Source organism: Acanthaster planci, linkage group LG21 (genome assembly GCF_054643075.1).
Source record: "Acanthaster planci isolate LZ-2023a linkage group LG21, COTS_SCS, whole genome shotgun sequence".
NCBI classification, from domain to species: Eukaryota; Metazoa; Echinodermata; class Asteroidea; order Valvatida; family Acanthasteridae; genus Acanthaster; species Acanthaster planci.
Window position 1 is genome coordinate 7,802,451 of NC_141797.1, and position 20,230 is coordinate 7,822,680.

The 20,230-nt window shown below is 41.8% G+C and overlaps 2 protein-coding genes across 2 annotated transcripts in view; both read left to right on the top strand.

Annotated features, from left to right (window-relative positions):
* The first annotated feature begins 1,388 nt into the window (after positions 1-1,388).
* On the top strand, positions 1,389-10,498 carry LOC110984020 (EGF-like repeat and discoidin I-like domain-containing protein 3). Its single transcript, XM_022243804.2, has 5 exons — positions 1,389-1,499; positions 3,254-3,490; positions 7,346-7,526; positions 8,042-8,222; positions 9,412-10,498. Exons 1-5 carry the CDS (start codon positions 1,454-1,456, stop codon positions 9,559-9,561), a joined length of 795 nt encoding a protein of 264 aa, XP_022099496.2. The 5' UTR covers positions 1,389-1,453; the 3' UTR covers positions 9,562-10,498.
* A 692-nt stretch (positions 10,499-11,190) lies between these two features.
* The window catches only part of spryd3 (SPRY domain containing 3), a 28,393-nt gene continuing 19,353 nt past the window's right edge, over positions 11,191-20,230 (top strand). Inside the window, exon 1 of the mRNA XM_022243827.2 lies at positions 11,191-11,289. The gene's annotated coding sequence lies outside the window, so the exon portion shown is untranslated. The remainder of the gene's footprint in view (positions 11,290-20,230) is intronic.

Here is a 20,230-nt window from a genome sequence, read left to right on the forward strand (position 1 = left end):
TGTACCTTCGCTGATATCCAACAGACTTTTATATATGGCAATGGCTGGATCGCTAGCCCTGTCTGGCGTTTTTATAGGGCGTTTTTATCGGGGATTTCGTCGTCATGTTTGGTTTGGATTTCTACCCGATCTACTCTTTTGTACACACTCATGAAGGGAGATAAACCCAACATCAAACGCATAAAAAAAAATAATATTGCCAGGTGCAGTCAGTTACGGCCGGGGCAAGTCTGCTTTCATTCTAAATAAAGGAATTTGGACTCTAAATGTTTACGGATTTCAAAGAAAACCACATAATGTTCCAGCCGTCTTTGAAACATCAAAATAACTACATGTATATGCCCCTTCCCTTTACAACCATGGAAATATTAGCAAGTGTAATAAACGATATCTGGAATTGTACAGGGTGAAAGGCTAATTGAAATCTACCGTGAAGCAAAATGTTTGAAAAGGGACGTGGGAACATGCAATCCCTCTCAACTCTATGTAAAGGTATTCCTTTGAATTAAATGTACAGGGAACCTGGGGTCACGCGTCTAGAGGGGTTTCAGCGAATACTCCCAGGATTGGACCAGGTGGACATATGAGGCAAGATATGGGACAAAGACACCCCCCCCGTGTTAGTCAGTGTTTTACTTGAATCTCAAGAATTCCTTTCCGACATCTAGGGAGATGTGTTAGGTAACAGTAGTCTAGAGTGTGTTTAGGGATTGGACATGTAGGAGGGTATCCATTTGTCTCATTTCTTGCTGGGTATATAGATTCGTCCATACAACCTTAATGCACCTTTACCCAGTAATTACTGTGGTGTGTAGTATTTAGTTGAATTAACCATAGAAATAACACAAGCCTACAGTCCACTATGAAGTAGCCTTTAGTAGGGCGCACCTCGCACCCGTGACACAAGTACAGTGATAACAGAAAACAGTGGCACACCTGATACCTGCAGTGGTGACACGAAAAAGACCACGAAAGTGGCTTAATGGTAAAGCCCGGCCAACTCGCGCCGGCTTTAGTGTTACCAGCTGAGTATCCACGGTGCCACGCGAGCTTGACTGACGGATAACACACTGCAGACGGGGTGGGGTCGTTTTACAGTCACAGGTCATACATCCAAAGTGTTCTTGCTGCAAATTAAGTCACTGCATTTGAGGAAATGGACTGATCTTCGGCCTTGATTTTGATTATGTCTGCACTGACAGGTGATGAACCTGTTTTCTTCTGTGTTCAAATATAAGTAATTCTAATTGGGTCCCGCCATTGCATATTCCAAATTTGAACCACCGAGAAAGCACTGGCCCTGGTTCCACTCTCAGCCTCTTTCCTGATTGGCTGGCGATGACGTCAAGCCCGCCAAGCACTCTCCATTTATAGCTGCTGCGTGGATTATGCAGGTGCGCTTGATTTATACCATGTCCAAGCACATAGATTCGCGTCACTTGCATCTGGAAGAATGGACACAGCTGGAGCTCAGATTCTGGTGTTCTCAACAATGACAGGTCAGCTTGCATTTTCAATTAGACTTATTTTTTTACTGATATCTTCAACTACAGACAGGCACGGAGCTCTAGTAATTCTGGTGAATGCTGTCTCTCACAGATTCGCAAGAAATGCATTCCACTTCGTTTTATGATATGACGTACGTGTTGAAGCTGTTCAACCCATGACGGCAATGATTTCGCTTCACCGTTTTCATTGCGTTCATATTTGACTACGGGTTGACGTTCGTATTTCTTCGGTCCGTTCACCACGTAAACTCCAAATCCAAACCTCCAAATCGATCATTTTTGATATTCCTCTGGCCATATAAAATAACTCACAGACCCTTTGACCGGGATTTGTATCAAAATGTTGACTACTTCCTATTTTAAATCGTAAACAAACTTTTAACAAGTCAAGTCTAATCTTCGTTTTACTTGTTTTTACAGTGGCAAAAGTCCTTTTATTGAGTAATGAATTATTGTTTAGTTGGGACACGTTTTGTACAACCATTGAATAGCGATGTACAAAGCTTAAATTTTATTTAAATGCGGAACTTTCTCAAAACTGTACTATTAGTAGCATATAGGAATTATTTTCCAATGCAATTATCTCGGAATGTACATTTGGCTGGATAAGGAGGATTTTTCACAATGTGGCACTGTCGAAATGTTTACACATAAATAAGGGAATTGACTTAACCATGACGTTCCCAGTCCACGGTTTGAAATATTGTGAATGTTCTTCGTTAGTAATTCCAAATCGAAAAAACGTTCCTTAATCTAAAATGTAATTGCCGTATATCATGTGGTGATCGCCTGACAAAGAAACGCAATTGAAACGCTGCAGTGCATTTTCAGCCATTTTGACACCAATTTCATGAAATCTGGGGCCCTTAGGACCATTTTTCAACCGTATTCTTTAGCCATTCTGCTCTCAGATTAAAGCCCAAAGACCCAGGGAGTTGATTCTGGCAAAGATTTACTCAATCTCACCATTTTGGGGGCCAAACAATCACCTTTTTCAAAAGATACTGTGAGGGTACTTTTAATGCTGGTGAGCTTAGCGGAAATTATTGCGTGCATTAGTGGACTGCACCCTGAAGCTCCATATTTCTATTGAGAAGGAGTGTTTCACTTGCATGCCAAGTTTTGTAAAAAAAAACAAAAAAAAAACAAAAAAAAAACGCGCCGCTTTGACTTAAGAGAGTCCACATTTTCATTCATGAGATTTTTGTGACGGTCAGCGTTAAATTTACACAGATGTATGTGCGCGGAAAAGCACGTGCCTTTGTTTTATCTTAACATCCTTGCGTACATGAAATTACCAATCCGATTCGTAAGTGCGACGTCACTTCAGTTTGAACCACGCCCACTGCACACGTGCACTGTTCATGGGTTTACATGCTTTGATCACCGTTTACATGGAACCGGAAGTTAACGCGCAACTTCAGCGATTGTCCAATGGAAGCCTGCAAATCGGGACGCGTCCGCCAATGTGACGAAGTCACTTACGAACCGGATAGAAATACCCAGATAATTAAAAAATGTACGTGCCTCCACGAATGACGTACACCTTCTGAAGTCAATTTGCCGGTCATGTTACGTCCCGTGAGAAACCTCCATAGGATGCCTTTGACCGCTTGATTTTACGCGACTACTAGGCCTATGGCATGAAGATGCATGGAGAATGCATCACTACCCGAAGTGTAGTGATGAGACTACGACATACACATTATCAATGCTGTTCTCCCTTTTTATGATCGTTTCCATAGTACTGGTAACATGTCATCAGTTCTGCTTCGTCGGAACGCAAGACAACCCGCAGTCTGGTACCCCGGCCACCTGGTTCCTACCTTACAAACATCACTGCCAATGTACCGCTGTAAGTTTCGGCGGGGTATACATGTCTGCTTCGTCATACCGCCAGGTGGCGCCCCACTACATGGACGAGCCTTTCCTGAGCGAGGACCCAGCTGAGATTCAAGCTTACTTCAACTGCGGTCGCACAGGTAACACTTGCCCAAGTTTATGGAAAACCTATTAGACGTTTAAGGATTGCTCCCATGTGACTGATCCGGTGTTTGGTGCGTTCCTTTAGCTTCCACGAGTTGACTGCAACCAATTTTTCTTTGACACAATTTTTCGTCAACTTTCTTTTCTTCATTGTATGAAAACTCTTTTGAAAAACTCTATTTGTTTAAATGCATTAATGTCCTTTTGACAATGAATCGATAATTTCATGAACAAATGAGGGCGCTGTTGCAGTAAAGGGGGACATTGTTCAGTGCATAAGTAAACTGTGAACCTAGAATTCACCCAATGAGAACATTAATGAGAAGCGGATTGATGCTTGTATTGCTATGCACATTAAAAAAGTGAATTTGAAAATAAGAGAAAACTGAGTCCGTGAAAATGTTTTTAAAATGCAGGACTTTTGTGTACAAACCAATGTTGGTTATAGCTTTCTTAATGGAATGCTTAGCATGACAACCAAAAAAGGCGGTAAACTACCCTTTAAAATAGTGAAACAAAGTTGAAAAAAGATTAACTGCGATACAAAGGTGCATTCTGAGGTTGCATGAAGCTACTATTCCATGCACCGTCCTACTCGTTTTACACGGCTCACACGGCCATTCCCAGGTCAGAGTTGCCCAGTGCAAGTTAATCGAATGAACCCCATTTGCTCAAACGAAAAGCAAATAGTGGGAAAAGGACAAGGATCCCCCCCCCCCGAAGCGTACCAAAAGGCTCCTATTAAAAGGTATATGTACTCTGGTACTTTGAACATAGAAAACACTTGAAAATACACCTTTCTGTTCCTCGGAACTGTTGTCATATTCTGTTATTTTCGTCCTCTTTGATTTTATTCTAATACATATTCATGAGCAGAAAAGTAAGGGTAATCTTCAGTGTTGCACTATTTTGTGAACAAAAAAGCTTGGAACTGTTGAGAATTGTCCAAAATGACGGTTTCTTTAGATTGGGTGCATTGCAGTAAGCGAACGAGCAAACCTTTCTCAGAGGGAATGTTATTAAATTAGCATTTATAGGATTCACACCTTCCCACCCTGCCCCAGCACCCACACTGGTCACACACCCACACTTTTCTTACATACTGTGGACATTCCTTTCTTTTCGTGCAATTAAGAAAACTCAGTCAAAATACTCATTTTTTTCTTGAACTTGAAACAGCTGAACGATTTTCAGCTGTTTTTTGTACAAGGTTTCCTTGACTGTTCCTCTTCCTTTTACGACGGATGACCCCTACCCCAAAATTTCTCTGAACTTCTTTTTCAGAGAAGGGAAAACGTCCTGCGGACGTGTGGTAAGTCCACAGAACGTTTCCTTTCCTGCATCGTGTGGACATCTTTTGGTCACAAGTCCATACTAGGTATGTAAGCTCAAGGTTGGGTACATGTGAGTTTGTTTCTGCATTCAATTGGGGACGCTGAACAATAGAGGACAATAAGGTCCCCGATTGACAGAAGGTCCCCCATAGTTACGCATAGTTGAAGAATTCCAGCCATAAAATTCTATGAAGCCATTTTTTTTATTGTAAAAACCCTCTATTTACTTAATTTGGCCCATAGGGATTCAAAACAATGCGGTTGCAAAATCTGAAAAAAAGAGATAGCAGTACCGAAGAGCAAAAATGTGAACGTACTTGGAAGCACATGTAACTAATACAGGAAATGTGAGTGCGTTGCACGTAATGCGCACTGGACGCGCTGCCATCCACCGTTTCGCCCATTGTTTTCCCGTACTTTTCAAAATCACGGTTATACGCGCAAGACTGGCGGTCTCTGCGTTTATATGTCTGTGATAAGAACTGACTATTATTAATATAATTATTACTTATTATTATTATTATTATTAAAATGACGCTGACTGGTTCGTAAGTGTGACGTCACTTCAGTTTAAACCACGCCCACTGCACACGTACACGGCACACAGAGTTACATGCATTGATTGTTGTTTACGTGGAGCCACGGAACCGGAAGTTATCGCGCAACTTCAGCGATCGTCCAATGGAAGCCTGCAAATCGTGGCGCGTCCGCCTTTGTGACGAAGTCACTTACGAACCGGATTCAGAATGAATACACATAAACGTAAAGTCAACTGCACACTATTTCAAAAGCTGCACGCTCGCGCCTAAGCATTCTCCTGCGCGTCACGCACGCATAAATCTGCATATCGCGCGTGAACACACTGACTGAAGTCCTAATTCAAAATAGGCGTACCCTAAAAGTGAGATATTTAAATTGTGCAATACGGGGGGTGGGGGTAGATCGCGAAAGGCATGGTGGGAATCACCATGGAGATCAATGGTGGGAACCAAGAAGGCGTGGCAAGATTGTACCCATGAGAACGAAGTGGAAGCTCCAATGTATCTTTCCTCCAGCACATGACTTGGCACAACACGCGTGAAACTGTTGAAATGAGCGTCAAGAACGCCCGGCGCACATCCTTTGGCGTGATAATGCCATTTTTTTGTTTCGGTTGCGTCCTGTGTTTGTCACGTTTGATGCGCACTTTTGTGTCTTTCCTCCAGCTCGTGACCCTCTAGGCAAGATCTCGCGTAATCACGCATTGCCGATCTACTCTTTTATTCTAAAGTCATAAATACCTCAGAAAGTCTCCCCATTCAACAACGTGCAACTTGACCGTGTTTTAACATTTGATAATGCCCGCTGCGTAACACTGGCGTTTGCATCTGGATACGAGACAGTTTACTCCATCCCTATTGGTCATGAGTCGGCGTGCGAAGCATGCGCGCGCCAAGTCCATTCTATTGGACAACTTTCAAAAGGAATATACGATAAAATGGACGGGGTGGTCGGGAAAATGAAAGAAAAATTTTAGAACAAAAACATCCATCATATGTTGACTTCTTTTGGTTCTCTATATACAAAGGTATTTATGAATGGGAATAAATATGCGGCTCGGGCATTAGTCGCGTCCATTCTCGATCTCCCGCGCCGGTTTTAAAGAACATTTAAGACCGGCCAAGCATACCTTTATTCCCTTTGACAATTCGACGAGACGCAGTTGGGAGGGGCCATTTATAATCGGGCAGCTGTCTCAACCTGAGCTCACACACTTTGGCAATTGACTGCTGCCAATTGGTCAAGGCGGAATTTCACGCGCGTGCACTGCCTGCCTGCATGCAGACAGGATGGCCCCGTAGTCAAGGGTTCTATTTTTGGTTGTCAAATTTGTCTGTGGCACGACATTATGCGGACTCGCGCGAGTTCTTTGTTCCTGAATGCTTTTCTTTTTTTCTTTTTTTAGAAATACCAAACTGACTCACGGGTTAATCTGTCTCATCCATTTTGGGCGTTTATAATATCCGAGTTTTATCAGATAACGGAGGGCCGGGATGCTGTGATGTCATCCAGTGAAGACATGGTTCAGTGCATAGTTTTCTTTGTCCAAATTTCATTGTGAACCAAAAATTTACTCACTGTAGGGGTGCTTACTTGCTTATTGCCATGCACAAGTACATGTACTTATGCAACAATCTATCACCAAACAAGGAAAATTTACGCCAGCAAAATCGTTAAAATTGTAGGCGTTTTATGTGCCCAAGGCAAAGTGACTTTTGGTGTATTTTTTCCTGACGTCACAGTTTTGCTCATGAATATGAAAATACATATTCGTGTTAAATCATAAAAAGGCAGCAAAACACTAACTGAAATAAAATTGATTAACTGAGACAGAGAGATGAATTTGGGAGATTTATACCACAAAAATTCAATTGCAGATATCCTCCAGGTAACATGATCAAAGTTTCCTGACACTGATTTGGAAATGAAACTGTCATAAATGCAAATTCTCATTCTGGTTTCCCTGTTTCCCTGAAGAGAAAAGACCTGTGGGGCCAGGACCCGAGACAGTTGAGTGTACGACAGTCGTGTGTTCATCACCATTAGGGATGGAGGACGGCACTATCCCCAATGCAAGAATCTCGGCGTCCAGCAGTGCAAGTTGGGCCCCTGCCCATGGTGCGCGCCTCAATTGGAATAGCCGGTGGGCACCCCGAAGGTAGGTCAGTCGAGAACAAAGCACACGCGCAAGTCTGCGTATGGCTAGGGAAGACCTTAGACCGAATGCGCATTAGGAATACATGTACCGAAGTGGCTCATTGGAAGAGCAGGGTGGGGCTGGACCTGTTGGACCTAGAGGGCGCTATTTATTGAATTTTGCACAATGCTGTTTGTACATACACACACACGCACACCTAACCACCCTTCAGCCCCAATGGGGTAGACGTGCGTGCCATTTACGTTTGAGTAAAGTCTTTTTCACCCGTTTCCTTCATTAATATTTTCTTTTTCAACTTTAAAAAGTGTATTGATGCGGAAAATCACTGGGATGATCTTATGGTGTATACCCGGCCAAAACGTTTGGGGTAAACCCTCTGCGAACCCTGGAGATTGGCGCCAGGCATGCCAAAAATTCCTGGTGCTTTTCTGTCAATCGTTCCACTTAAAAGCAAGTTTGGTTGCAAAATGCTATTATTTCGCTGTTCGTTATCCTTTCACCCTTTTTATATGTAGAGACGCCGGTTCGTGGATCGAAGTGAACCTTGGCGAGAGCACAATGGTGTCTGGCGTCATCACGCAAGGTAACCCGCCGCGGCGCCAGAAGCCGACTTACGTCACGGGGTACAAGGTGTCTTATAAGAATTTGTCTTCATCTAGCCGTGTATACGTGACAGGAGGAGACGGCAACATCACGGTATAGACATGATGCTTGCACAAACTTGTCGGAGATTAATCAATGTCTCTTTGACCTTTGTGTCCTATTTCGTTATAGCCGCTTGACATTTCCATCGGACAGCATTGGGAATGTACATGTACGTCGGGTCCTATGTATGTGTAAGGGAAAATCCGGCAGTCTTTCGCTTCGTTCGCAAGACATATCCATTTCAAATCCCTACCAATAATGTCAAATCAAAAGTATACGTTGCAAAACTCTGGTGTTCAAGTTGAAAACAACACTTAGGGCCTAACAAGTTTGCGTTATCAGATGACCATGCCGAAAGGTGTTACTCTAACACCGCTGGTGTGACCTTACACATATATGCGTTACAGTACACTGGATGTAATTAAAAGTAATACCAACAGCCTTAGAAATAACACCAAGACATTTAACATCTGTGAAAAGTGTTAGAATAGTTCCATGATAACACCAATTTTTTTACAGTGTCATAACAGCGATTGTATAATTATTGCGTTCTTATTCTAAATGTCATCTTGCCAAGACACGTTGCGCATTGTTTAAGCGACGAAACGTGAAATTTCCAATTTAATGATAATTATTTGCTTCTTCGTTTTCGTGAATCTTTTGTTCCCAACTCAATGAATTGTATGCTGTAAATTAAAGGAATAGTCCATCTTGATTGATTAGGCCTAGTTGTTTCCTGTTTAGTGTTTATGGTTAAAATGTCTTGTCTTTTGCGTTCCTTTGTTGTTTTTAGAGGGTGAATACGGCCGTTTCACAATAGTGCGCCACCAAGAGTTTGCAATGCGTTGGCCAATCACAGTGCACAAAATTTGCTGACCAAATGCGCGTTTAGAAAGGGTCGACAAATTTCGCGCGTTATGATTGGCTAACGTGTTGCAAACTCTTGGTGGCATAATATGGTGAATCGCCCGCATTGTCGAATGGAACAAAATAATTATTATCTGCATTTTTTATTATTTGAACACAATAATGTGAATCTTAATTTGAAGTTGAATTTCAGTGTGGATACTATAAATTTAAATTGATTGAATTGAAGTTTTAATTTCAGACAGAGCCCCATACAGGCGGAAGTGTGAGTTCAAGTGCTGCAGTTTGATCAGTGAGTGGTTTGAAGAAAGTTTCTTCCTCCAGTGCATGCGAACATAACACTCTGTTTTATCCGTTTTCGTTTCGGTCTCAGGTGTTCACCGGTAACATGGACTCCGACACCCCGGTCTGTAACCTGTTTGATAAGAGTGTAGAGACCACCATTGTGCGTATTGAGCCCATCGAATGGTGTCGTGGAGTTCGCCTCCGATTGGAGTTGCTTGGATGTCGCTTGGGTGATTAATTCGCCTGCTCCATTTTCAATGTGTTTAGCTTTTTATGACCTTTGGTTTTGCTACTGGAAAATACTCGGCAAATGAACAGAAGATGACTCTGGTTGTTTGAATACTTTCGTTCAACTATCTGATGTAGTTGTTCCTAGAGGAATTGGTAAAGGTCGAGACACCTGACTTTTAAACATGTGAATTTAATGCACAGTTGAAAAGTCATTACTGTTTTGTGCAATGTAGCTTGACGATAACACAAAATGTCATTTTAATTAATACTGTAGTGATGTACTTAGGAAGCTTACGTGCACGTAACTCAAAAGGCGCGACACGTTGGCCGCACGGCAGCAAGTTGTACAGTTACCGCCAAAAGAAAAGACCACGCGTGGGCCAAAGATTCGACAGAATACAACCTCGAGTCATCGCACCGTGCAACTGCCATCGCTAGACGATTCCTGAGAAACATGCGTGAGCAGGCATTTCTCTTATAAGTTAACATGATCAAGTACACAGTTCAATCCAGGAGTAAAGATTGGCTCAAGAGTGATAACTCTAGTGCGTGCCGTGCGAACGAAGTTTGAAATTGCTAATGATGACTATGTTACGGTGCAGTATGTGCCCCTAACCCCTGGGTTCATATTAAACTGCAATATTTAATACGGGTGTTTCACAATAGCGCACCTCCAAGAGTTTGCAACGTGTTGGCCGCAAATTGGTCAGTGATTGGCCAGTGCGTTGAAAACTCTTGGAGGCGCGCTATTATGAAACCCTCGTATTAAACAGATGTTCATGCGTTGTACAATAGATCGAGGTACCTGCCTATATCAAAGTACCTAACAATATCATTTCGTCTCTGAACGCCTTTGTATTGTACAACATGGTCAGAAGCGTACTTACTTTGTGTATTCATTTGAAACCAATAAATTAAAAGAACAATAAATTAAAAGAACCAGACTCCATTCTATACAATTAATTCCAACCCCTCAAAATCACCCGGTACCATCTCATTAAGGGTTTCAAATGTATACAACAGGTGCAGGAATACGACTGAAATTGGGTCTCCCGCAAATACAGTCTATTACTGACGTGTATTGGGTGCTAGTTGGGGCATGGCATTCAATAGGAAGTGCTTTTTACAATTAACACTAATTGTTGCTTAAAATGAAAATTTTCTGTTTGTACTTTTGACATTTAGTTTCAACTCCTGTTTTGATTTTCAAAAGAATATTTTTGTAAAACAAGATACATGGAACTTATGTATTTGGTGTTTATAGCCCACTTGTCCCCCCTCCCCCAAAATGCATTAATACAATGTCGCTTCACAGGAAAAAAAATCCGACACAATGACTTCTCTTTTTAATATTCTGAGAATACGCGCGGCCGACCCTTCAGACAAAACTTGATTAAAGAAAAAGAAGCAGAAATCAAAAACAATATTTAACTAATAATTAACGCTGTCAGCATCTGGAACCACCAATTAGCAAACAATTCATTAAAACTAAATTGTTAACACATCCAAACAACGTGTAACGTATCTCTGCAAATTGGAAATCCGACTTTGTGCGAGGGCGCCCTATACCAATTTGCAACTCTGAATATTGCATGTTGATGTGTCATGTATCGGCCATCACGAATATATTGCACAAGTGACGTTGCATCAACAACACGGCCATGAGAATCAACGACTCCGATTAGTAGGAGGTGCAGGTTAAGCAGAAAGAGTTCTCTCGATGACATTTTGACAGGTAAAATATTACCCTTTTTTCCCATGTTATCATGTGACTCAATGAAATCCAAAAAACGATCCATGGATGCGGTTATTTCTTTCTCTCAAACGCTGGGAGCTGGTTTAGGAAGACTATACAGTGTCACGAATGTAGTGTGTACTACACTACATGATGTACATACATGTACATGTATGTACATGATGTAGCTTGCATATTCTGCATCGCAGGCTGCACGTAGGGCCTACCGGTTTATCACGTTGAATGAACGCAAACGTAGGCATTCATGTACCGCTTATCCGTGGTGCTTTACCACGCGAGTAGTTGCCGTTACATTTGTGTATGTCAGTCAGTCCATTATGAGTTTGATACAGTATTATTACTTTCTATATTAGTACCATGATGAAAATCGGAGACTCATATAAATTGACGTTTTTTTCCCATTCATGCCATTCGGCAGCACAATCCATATTGAAATCATGCAACATGTATGGTGTAGGCCAAGGCCTACCGTAGTTCAGATGACATGCGATATGGGGGACCGAAAAATATACTGTTCCGATCAATAAATTTCAGTGAAATTTCACGTGTTACTTTTAAATAATCAAATAATGATACAATCACAGTAAAAACGGATAATTTACATGTAGGCCCCACTTACCGGTAGCTTTTGTACGGGCACATCAGGATATTCTTAGAACTTTCAAACGTTTTTTCCAGATGGCTGGCATCTGCTTGCGTCACCGTATACATGTAGTTTACATGTTTGTAAACAGAGAAATTATGTCACACAAAATTTTTTTGGAGGGGACCCACATGCAGCGTGTGCCCTGAGCAAAACCGAATACAAAGCTGTGCGTAATTTGTGCATTGAAGCCACGGGGTGATTGCCGCATACAGCGTACATGTACATGTGGCCAACAGTTTAACGCACACATATTGTACTGTACATACAGTGTACATGTACATGTAGCCAACAGTTTAACGCACACATATTGTACTGTACATACAGTGTACATGTAGCAGCACATGCATGCAACCCTGGAGGGTGTAGCAGGCCTAATTACATGTATGTCTTTAAGTTGGTTCTTGTAGACTGTGTGCTTGGAGTCCCCAATGTAAGGACTTTCCTTCCTCGGTTTTGAAGCATGGTGTGAGGGTAGGGGGCTTTACATGTACATATGCTGAACCTCCACGGACATGTGTACGATAGTTTGAGCCTCTGTGTAATTACTTCAGTGTTGTATTCGAGCCCATCACAAGGCCAGTCACAAGGCCAGTCACAAGGCCAGTCACAAGGCCAGTCACGAGGCCAGTCACGAGGCCAGTCACGAGGCCAGTCACGAGGCCAGTCACAAGGCCAGTCACAAGGCCAGTCACAAGGCCAGTCACAAGGCCAGTCACAAGTCCAGTCACAAGTCCAGTCACAAGGCCAGTCACAAGGCCAGTCACAAGTCCAGTCTTAATAAGGGTGAACAATGACAAAAGAATGCTTTTGTCACAGCTCATTTGAATAGCTTGTGAATTGGCTTAAGACTGAATGACTTGTGATGGTCCTGCAGGGACTTGTGATGGACTTACAGGGACTTGTGATGGACTTACAGGGACTTGTGATGGACTTACAGGGACTTGTGATGGACTTACAGGGACTTGTGATGGACTTACAGGGACTTGTGATGGACTTACAGGGACTTGTGATGGACTCGAATGCAACACTGAATTACTCTATTGGTTGAGGTGGTTTTGAACATACTCAATCTGCACACGAGCTTGGCTCCCTGGTAATGGCTTCTAACGTGTATTTCTGGTTGATACGTGTACTTGGACCAAATATTTCTCACATACATGTTTACGATTATGAGACAGATAAACTGATGTATACCTTGGAAATTTCTCCTTTTTGAGTAAGTTCCAAAAATCTATTTCGTGATACATTGTATGTGACCCACCATCCCAAAACCAGACTGAAGTCGGTATTTGTGATGTTGGACGATTCCTCAGCTTTTTTTAACACTTGAAAGTGATCCTTGTTAAATCATTATTCTGTCTGCAGTGAGCTTCTTACGGGATAGCTGTAAAACTCCCATGAAAATCTGAACAGAGGAAGTTCCACTATTTTAGGGTTATAAAGTTACCAACTTCAGCCTGGTTTTGGGATGGTGGGTCACATATTGTGATGGGGTACCATGGGGAACAACAAATGTTCCTTGTGGGGTACTGCCTATTGTTCTGATACCCTACGAGGCACCACAAATCACGATAAATTAACGTCCCTGTCACCTTACCAGGGTCACGAGGTAAAACTAACAGGTCGGAAAGGGTCGTGGAAGCTTTCTGCGCAGCCACAGTAAGTCAGCAGGGGTGCAAAAAGTCCAGTAGGAACGGTTCCCATACACCGCGACCACGCTACACATACAAAGCAGACTACTGCCTCCACAGAGATTGATAGCAGGGATGCACAAATGGTTGTATGGTTCCCAGTCCCCAGCTCTGCGTGTATAGTACAGCAGCATGCCTCGTACACACAGTGAAGCGTGCCCGGATGAAGCTATACACACATCATGTACGGGGCTTTTTCTGTATTGGTTTATCTTCTTTGTGGCAGATTTGGCCGAATTTGTCTTATTTTGTCTCTGTTTTTGCCGATCTCGTCATGATTTGTACAGTGCATGCAATGTAATCAGCTGGCCTTATTAGGCACATTAGGCTCAAGGATTCAAGTTTGCTTGAAAATAAATCATTAAGAAAGTAACCTGGCCATATAAAGTTAATTCTTTGTTTCTCATCAATGCTAGATTAATTTTGCCAATGTTCAGGCATACGTACCGGTACATGTAAAGGGTGTCCCAGAAAAAACCAAACCCTGAGGAAAGGCGTTAATATGCCCAAACCATGAGATATGATATGACAGAGGACAGCCTCATTCAATGGTTTATCTAAAGTGTTACAACTGAGTTCGGATGCCCCATTTTCAAGACAATGGTGTTCAGTCATGCATGAAAGGAGGGATACCATCAAGGTATCATTAGAAAGAATACTGCTTCTAATTTGCGGAGACCCTTATACATTAAAATTACATCTCATGGTTTGGACATATTAACCCCTTTCCTCAGGGTTTGGTTTTTTTTTATAACTAACAGCACAGTTGGCATAAAAACCAAAATGATTCCAAAATTTTTTTTAATGAAAATGGCGTAGTAAAATTAGGTTGAACATGACACAGCATGTGCGTACAATGACTGTATGAAAAAATTCATTGCACGCCTTTAAAAAGGTACATGTAGCATCCCTTTTAACAAGATAAAGGCCACAGTATCTGTTTAGGTGCTGAGCTTTCATGTTACTGTACACCCAGAATCACTGATTATTGAAAGTGCAATACATACATGTGCCTTTAGGCCTACAGTTCAGTTTGGAATTAAACTCTTTTCAAGTCACATGTTCTCGCCAAATCCCTGAATTTATTTGAAACACCCTTCTGGCATATTTTTTCTTCACAACTTAAATCAAATTTAGGAAGTCTGAAGTCACATTTGAATATCTTAGATCTTTCCCCCACACTGTCTTCCTCTGTAATCCTCGACCAAGCGCTGTCCACATGCAGTGTACCAGTAGATGCCATGTGCTCGTGCTGTATCCAAGAAATTGATGTGTGCAGTTTAAATATGACCTGTGTAGTACAGTGTAGGTCTATACATGGCATTATTTTTGCATTTCCACGGTGTGCAGACATAACCTGAGGGCAGTACTGAAGACTATTTTTTCCCGCCATCCGCTGTGCACGTGGCACTATCAGAAAAAAAATAAAAAGGATTTATTTGAATCTGAGGCTTTTTAATAAGTAGGCCAGTGTGCATACATGTGCTCTGAATGTGGGTCGCTGGGATGACTCACACAAAAAGGAGGCTTGTGGAAAGCCTGTTCCAACACAACATGAAGCTTCAGTTCCTGTGCTTCTGCAGGAGTCTGCATGGAGTTGGGTTAAATTATATAATTAGTCTGTCCCCTGTTGGCCATTATGGATGGAGTCTTCCTGAAATGCCCAAATATCCAGCACTCTGCAAAATGTTTTGCACTCTTCAATCTGAGATATCAAAGGCACATTTGTCCTACAAAACCAGGCTACATGTATGTAACCTTTTTGCTCCAATGTAGGCTTTGTTTCCATCTTTGAGTTCATCCTTGTCGGTGTTAAGGTGATGAAGTGATGTCATTGTTGTGACTTACAGGTGCATGTAATTGATAACGTAGGGAAATAGAGAAACTTTCACTTTTCTGGCTGTGCAGTGGTACGGGCACTGTCATTGTGGGGAACTCTCCGCTTTTTGGCGGTGGCAAAGCTGTTACAGTGATCGCAAGTTCAGTGGGGAAAAACAATCAGTTAAGAAGGAGCCAGAAGATCTTTTTCTGTTTCATTCGGCCAATTCAAATGGCCGATCCGCCGTTCAAAAGGTAGATTCACATGCTGTAGCGTGAAGCTTTTCAAGGGGCATCGTTGGGATAAGGGGGTATCCCCTCCCCCCGGATAAAATTGAAAGGGAAAATAAAGGGAGAAAAGAGAGAAATTTAAAAAAAGAAATTGACCTTTTCCTCGGTTAAAGGTTTATTACATGTAGGTGTAGTTCATTACTTTGGCCCTCTCCCCGGAAAAATTCCTGGTGATGCCAAGAAGCGCTTCTTATTCAGTGTACGGTACCGACTACGACGTGGCTACTGGCTACTGATTAATTACAGGCACATGTGGCAGTACAGGCAGGGTGCATCATGATTGTAAACCCACAGATTCTGAGCCTTGCTGCTTGGCCTTGACAACAGTTAATTATCAGTAATTGAATTTTGTGTGAAGCCATTTCAAGGCCACCGTGTGAGACTCCTTGGCTCATTGGTGTATACCTCGTCACTTCATATACATGTACACCATTTTCCAAATTGCAGCATGATCTTTGGCTTCTGTGTCATCTTAATGTGCCAAACTTCTTTCTACTGTTAGAACCAAAAGAAAAGAAAATGTTCACTTTACTGTAGCCATGCATGAAACGGTTTGATGCGTATACCGCCAAGAACATTTGCTCCAGAGAGTCTCTACTGGCGAATAAACGTTAATGTACCGATATATTGACAAAATCTGTTCAAAGGCCGTAAGCCATATTATCCAGACACAAAAGCAAGGTCTGGGAACCGCTTTTCAAATTGATGGAGTTAGGAGAATCTTTGTCTCAGTCTCACCCCCAGTTCTTGTCAGAGACAACATGTTTTACAGTTGAGAAAATACAGGATTGAGTACACGTGGTATTCCTTTACAGAGTTTCAATCCTTCGTGTACATACATCAGCAGTTCACACTTTCTCATCTTTTTTTCCTTTCTCTAATTCTCCTTTCCCATTCACAACTTCTCTAGACACATGTGTACTGTGTACTTGTGCACCTGTTTGTCGAAGGGGGACAGGGATAAGTTACTTTTTTCCTGCCATGTGGCGACTTGACAAGTCTGTCCTATAAAATAAGTGAAAAATAAATTTCTTTGACACTCAGTTCGCAGGGGAATTCCAGTAAGGCCAAACCAAAAAATAGTTGTGTTTCAGAACTGTCAAGTTTATCTGACTCGGTGTAGAAAATAACAAGTAGCCTACATGTACATCTCTTTATTTTATAAACAAAGATAAAATGAATCTAGGTATCAACCCCTAAAAATAATACTTTTTATTAATCTTCCTGTATTTTGTAAGCATTCTTTAAGTTCTTCAGCTTGTGCCATATTGGGTATTGGTTCATGTCTGTGTGGCTGTGCATGTACCGGTACTCGCAACTGCCACTGCAAAATAAGGAATTAAATGTGCTTGGCTGGTCTTAAACATGCGCTTGAGACTGGCTCAGGAGAATGGACGCGACTTGGGCATTATCAGCACTCATTCTGTCCACCAAGCCCCTGTTTATTCCCATTCATAAATACCGTTTCAGTCAGCGGGTTAAAAGAAGTCAATGTACGATAAATTTCCAAGGATGCTGTTTGAGAGTTTTTACTTTCATTTTTCGAACACCCCTTGTGCAAGAAGTCTAAAGGGCTTTACAAACTAAACAAATCTTGGGGTTGACACAGGGTTGAAAATTAGTGACAATTCACATTTGACAATTTTCAACCCTGGGTCAACCCCAAGATTGATTTCAACCCGGGTTGAACTCAACCCTACTCTGGACAAGGGTTAGGAATTTTCAACCCGGGTTGAAAAAATTTGTACTCATTTCCAGGTTGAACTCAACCCGATAAGTTTGGTTTGCACAAAACAAGTGCGAAAGAACACCGGGTTGAATGTGGGCATGGTGGGGTTGAAAAATCCAATTTTCAACCCAGGGCGGACATGGGTTTGCCCAGGATTGAGAGGCTGTAGAGACCTCAAAAGAATCTCCTTATATGGACTTGGCAATTGTGGCAAAAGTGTGGCAATTTCTGCGTGCAACATGCACGAGCACAAAGAGCCTTGACCATTGCAAATTGATTAAACTGTCTCGTATCCAGGTTCCAGCACGTTTATATTCGTAGCAGGTCCTATCAAATCACAGCAGGCATTATCAAATGTTCACACACTGTCATGTTGAGCATCGTTGAATAGGGAAAAGGTACATGTACATGTATAAATTCGGATTTAAATATACTAATTCAGAATTTAGATTTAAAATTTTTCTACTCAGCCAGTGAATAAACCAGTGCAATGCTGCTGTATGCATGTATCCGTTACAAATCTACAATGTAGGAATCACAATAGTACTGGTACTTAAAAACTATTTTGAGAATACCGGATTACCGGTACACGTCAGTGAAATTTCTTAATTACTTTTTCATCTTGTTTGTCGTTTACTGGGTACAAAATTAAGAGGTGAAAAAAAAAACTCCCCACCTCCTTCCTTTTTTTTGAGGAAGTCTGGAAACACAGAATTGGATTTCAAGTTCAGCATCAAGGTCAGGTTGTCCTCTAGCATGCCTATGTGTAAAAAGCATACCCCAGCACAAGGTGGCACTTGAAAACCAGGATATTGGTAATTCTCTTTTCAGGGACATGGTCCATGTACATGTATGTGCCTGCCAGCCGTGGCAGGCTGTCCAGGACATATCCACCATTTCTGCTTTCTCAAACCAGACGTTGCTTGATGTTAATATCCGTTCTAAAAGTTAATCCACGTATTGGTAAATGGCTTCAGTTTCCTTAGATTTGTGTTTATGAGCATACCGGGACGTATGCATGGATTGATGCAGCTGTGCGTAACACCACTTTGCGGCATCCGCAAAGAGCACAGACATTAAAGGTACTACCCCTCATTTGTGCATTACCGGGATGTTCGTTTGAGGTGACAAATATGCTCAAAATCTAAAGAAGTGTGCCAAATACTGTTACGACCCGATGACATTTAAGTTCGGTAAATGCTGAATATTCTGAGAGAAAAACTTTCAAGCATTTTGATTTCAAATCCAAAGTTGCAGAGTCGTGTTTTGAATTGGCCCAAATTTGGCACCCAAGATGCGAACTGAACTCACAAAGTAATAACCGTGCCTCCAGAACACGCGTGTGCTGGTGCGGATCCAGGGGGAGGCAGGGGTTTGGGGGTCAACCCCTTACCCCCTCTCTCCCCTCCCCCTGGTTTGTACCAAAAAAGTTTTTTTTTTAAATGGGGAAATTAGTAAAAAAAAATAACGTGAGTGAATTAAAAAAACAAGAAAGCATCACCCAGGTTTTTCTTCTGTGTGCAAAGTGAGTGCTTCAAATAAGAGACTGTAGCCTGCAAAAATGAGACTAAAAAAACATCTCTGGCTGGTCCCCCCCTCCCCCCGATTGAATTTCTGGAGCCGCCCCTTTTATGTGTGACAAGTCGATGCTCGCCAGCGCTCTGGTGAATTACAAATGAAAAATATTAGCAACAATTTCCACAAATGCATCTTTTTCCAAATGAAAGCTTGCGAGAAAAACTATTTCACGGGGGGGTTTAGTCCTACAGGTGTAACTGTCTTCGAGCAAGCACTTCAACAATTTTGGGATATGTGCTGTGGCAATGATGGACTGTACCTTTAACATTCTTTGGAAAATTGTGTCTGTCAGATTTTTCAGGAGGGGGATGAATTTATTCCTCATTCAGAAACTACAACATGCATCTACCAGTAACATCATTTCTATCAAGATACTGGTCAGCAATATTGCAGTACAAGTACTGGTATGTGTACATGTACTTGGATTTGAAATGAGCACTGCACTGTCCATCCATTTTTGAGCTCAAAGAAAACATGTACCTACATTTATGTAGTTGTGTTTCCTATTAAAAGTGTACACGTACATTGGAACCTGGAATTTTTTTTTAAATTTATAATGCTCTCTAAAAAAAAAAATCTACAGTTTTAGAAGCTCTGAAATAATTTTAGCCCGAATGTTACTAGATGGGATGATCAAAAACAATTTCTATGCATTCAATTGTAATGTACACATGTGCGTACACAGGTACATGTACTTGTAAGTCACAATGGTACATGTTACTGGGCATAATGCACATGTACATGTGCATGTATGTACATGCACGCATTTACTAATCACAATGGTGCATGTTACTGCACATGATGCACATGTACATGTACAAATGACAGCCACAGTATCACTATTCCACTGCCTGTACAAAACCGTACACATGTACACACATGTATACACGGTGTATTGTGTGCAGTTTGATTGAAAACATGCTACAGGTGCCGGTAGAGTACTTGACAACACACACTGAGCAGTGCATTATTCAGAAGGAATTACTCCCGTGTGCACGTTTGATAATGGTAAGAATTGGTCAGCGATGCACTTGACTGTGCTCAAATGTACATATTCCTGTAGCACTCGTGCGTCCCTGCATTTACAATGGTGCCGGTACTTCCTGCGAGCATAATTCAAGCGAGTGAAGCCGTCTCAGATGCCGCCGCTTTTCGATGCAGTGAGAA

What these genes read in the sequence shown, in the direction of transcription:
- LOC110984020 (XM_022243804.2), top strand. Translation starts at nt 1,454, where the DNA reads ATGGACACAGCTGGAGCTCAGATTCTGGTGTTCTCAACAATGACAG. An exon ending in CTTCAACTGCGGTCGCACAG is followed by an intron (nt 3,491 to 7,345) that starts GTAACACTTGCC and finishes GTTTCCCTGAAG; the next exon opens with AGAAAAGACCTGTGGGGCCA. An exon ending in AGCCGGTGGGCACCCCGAAG is followed by an intron (nt 7,527 to 8,041) that starts GTAGGTCAGTCG and finishes TTTTATATGTAG; the next exon opens with AGACGCCGGTTCGTGGATCG.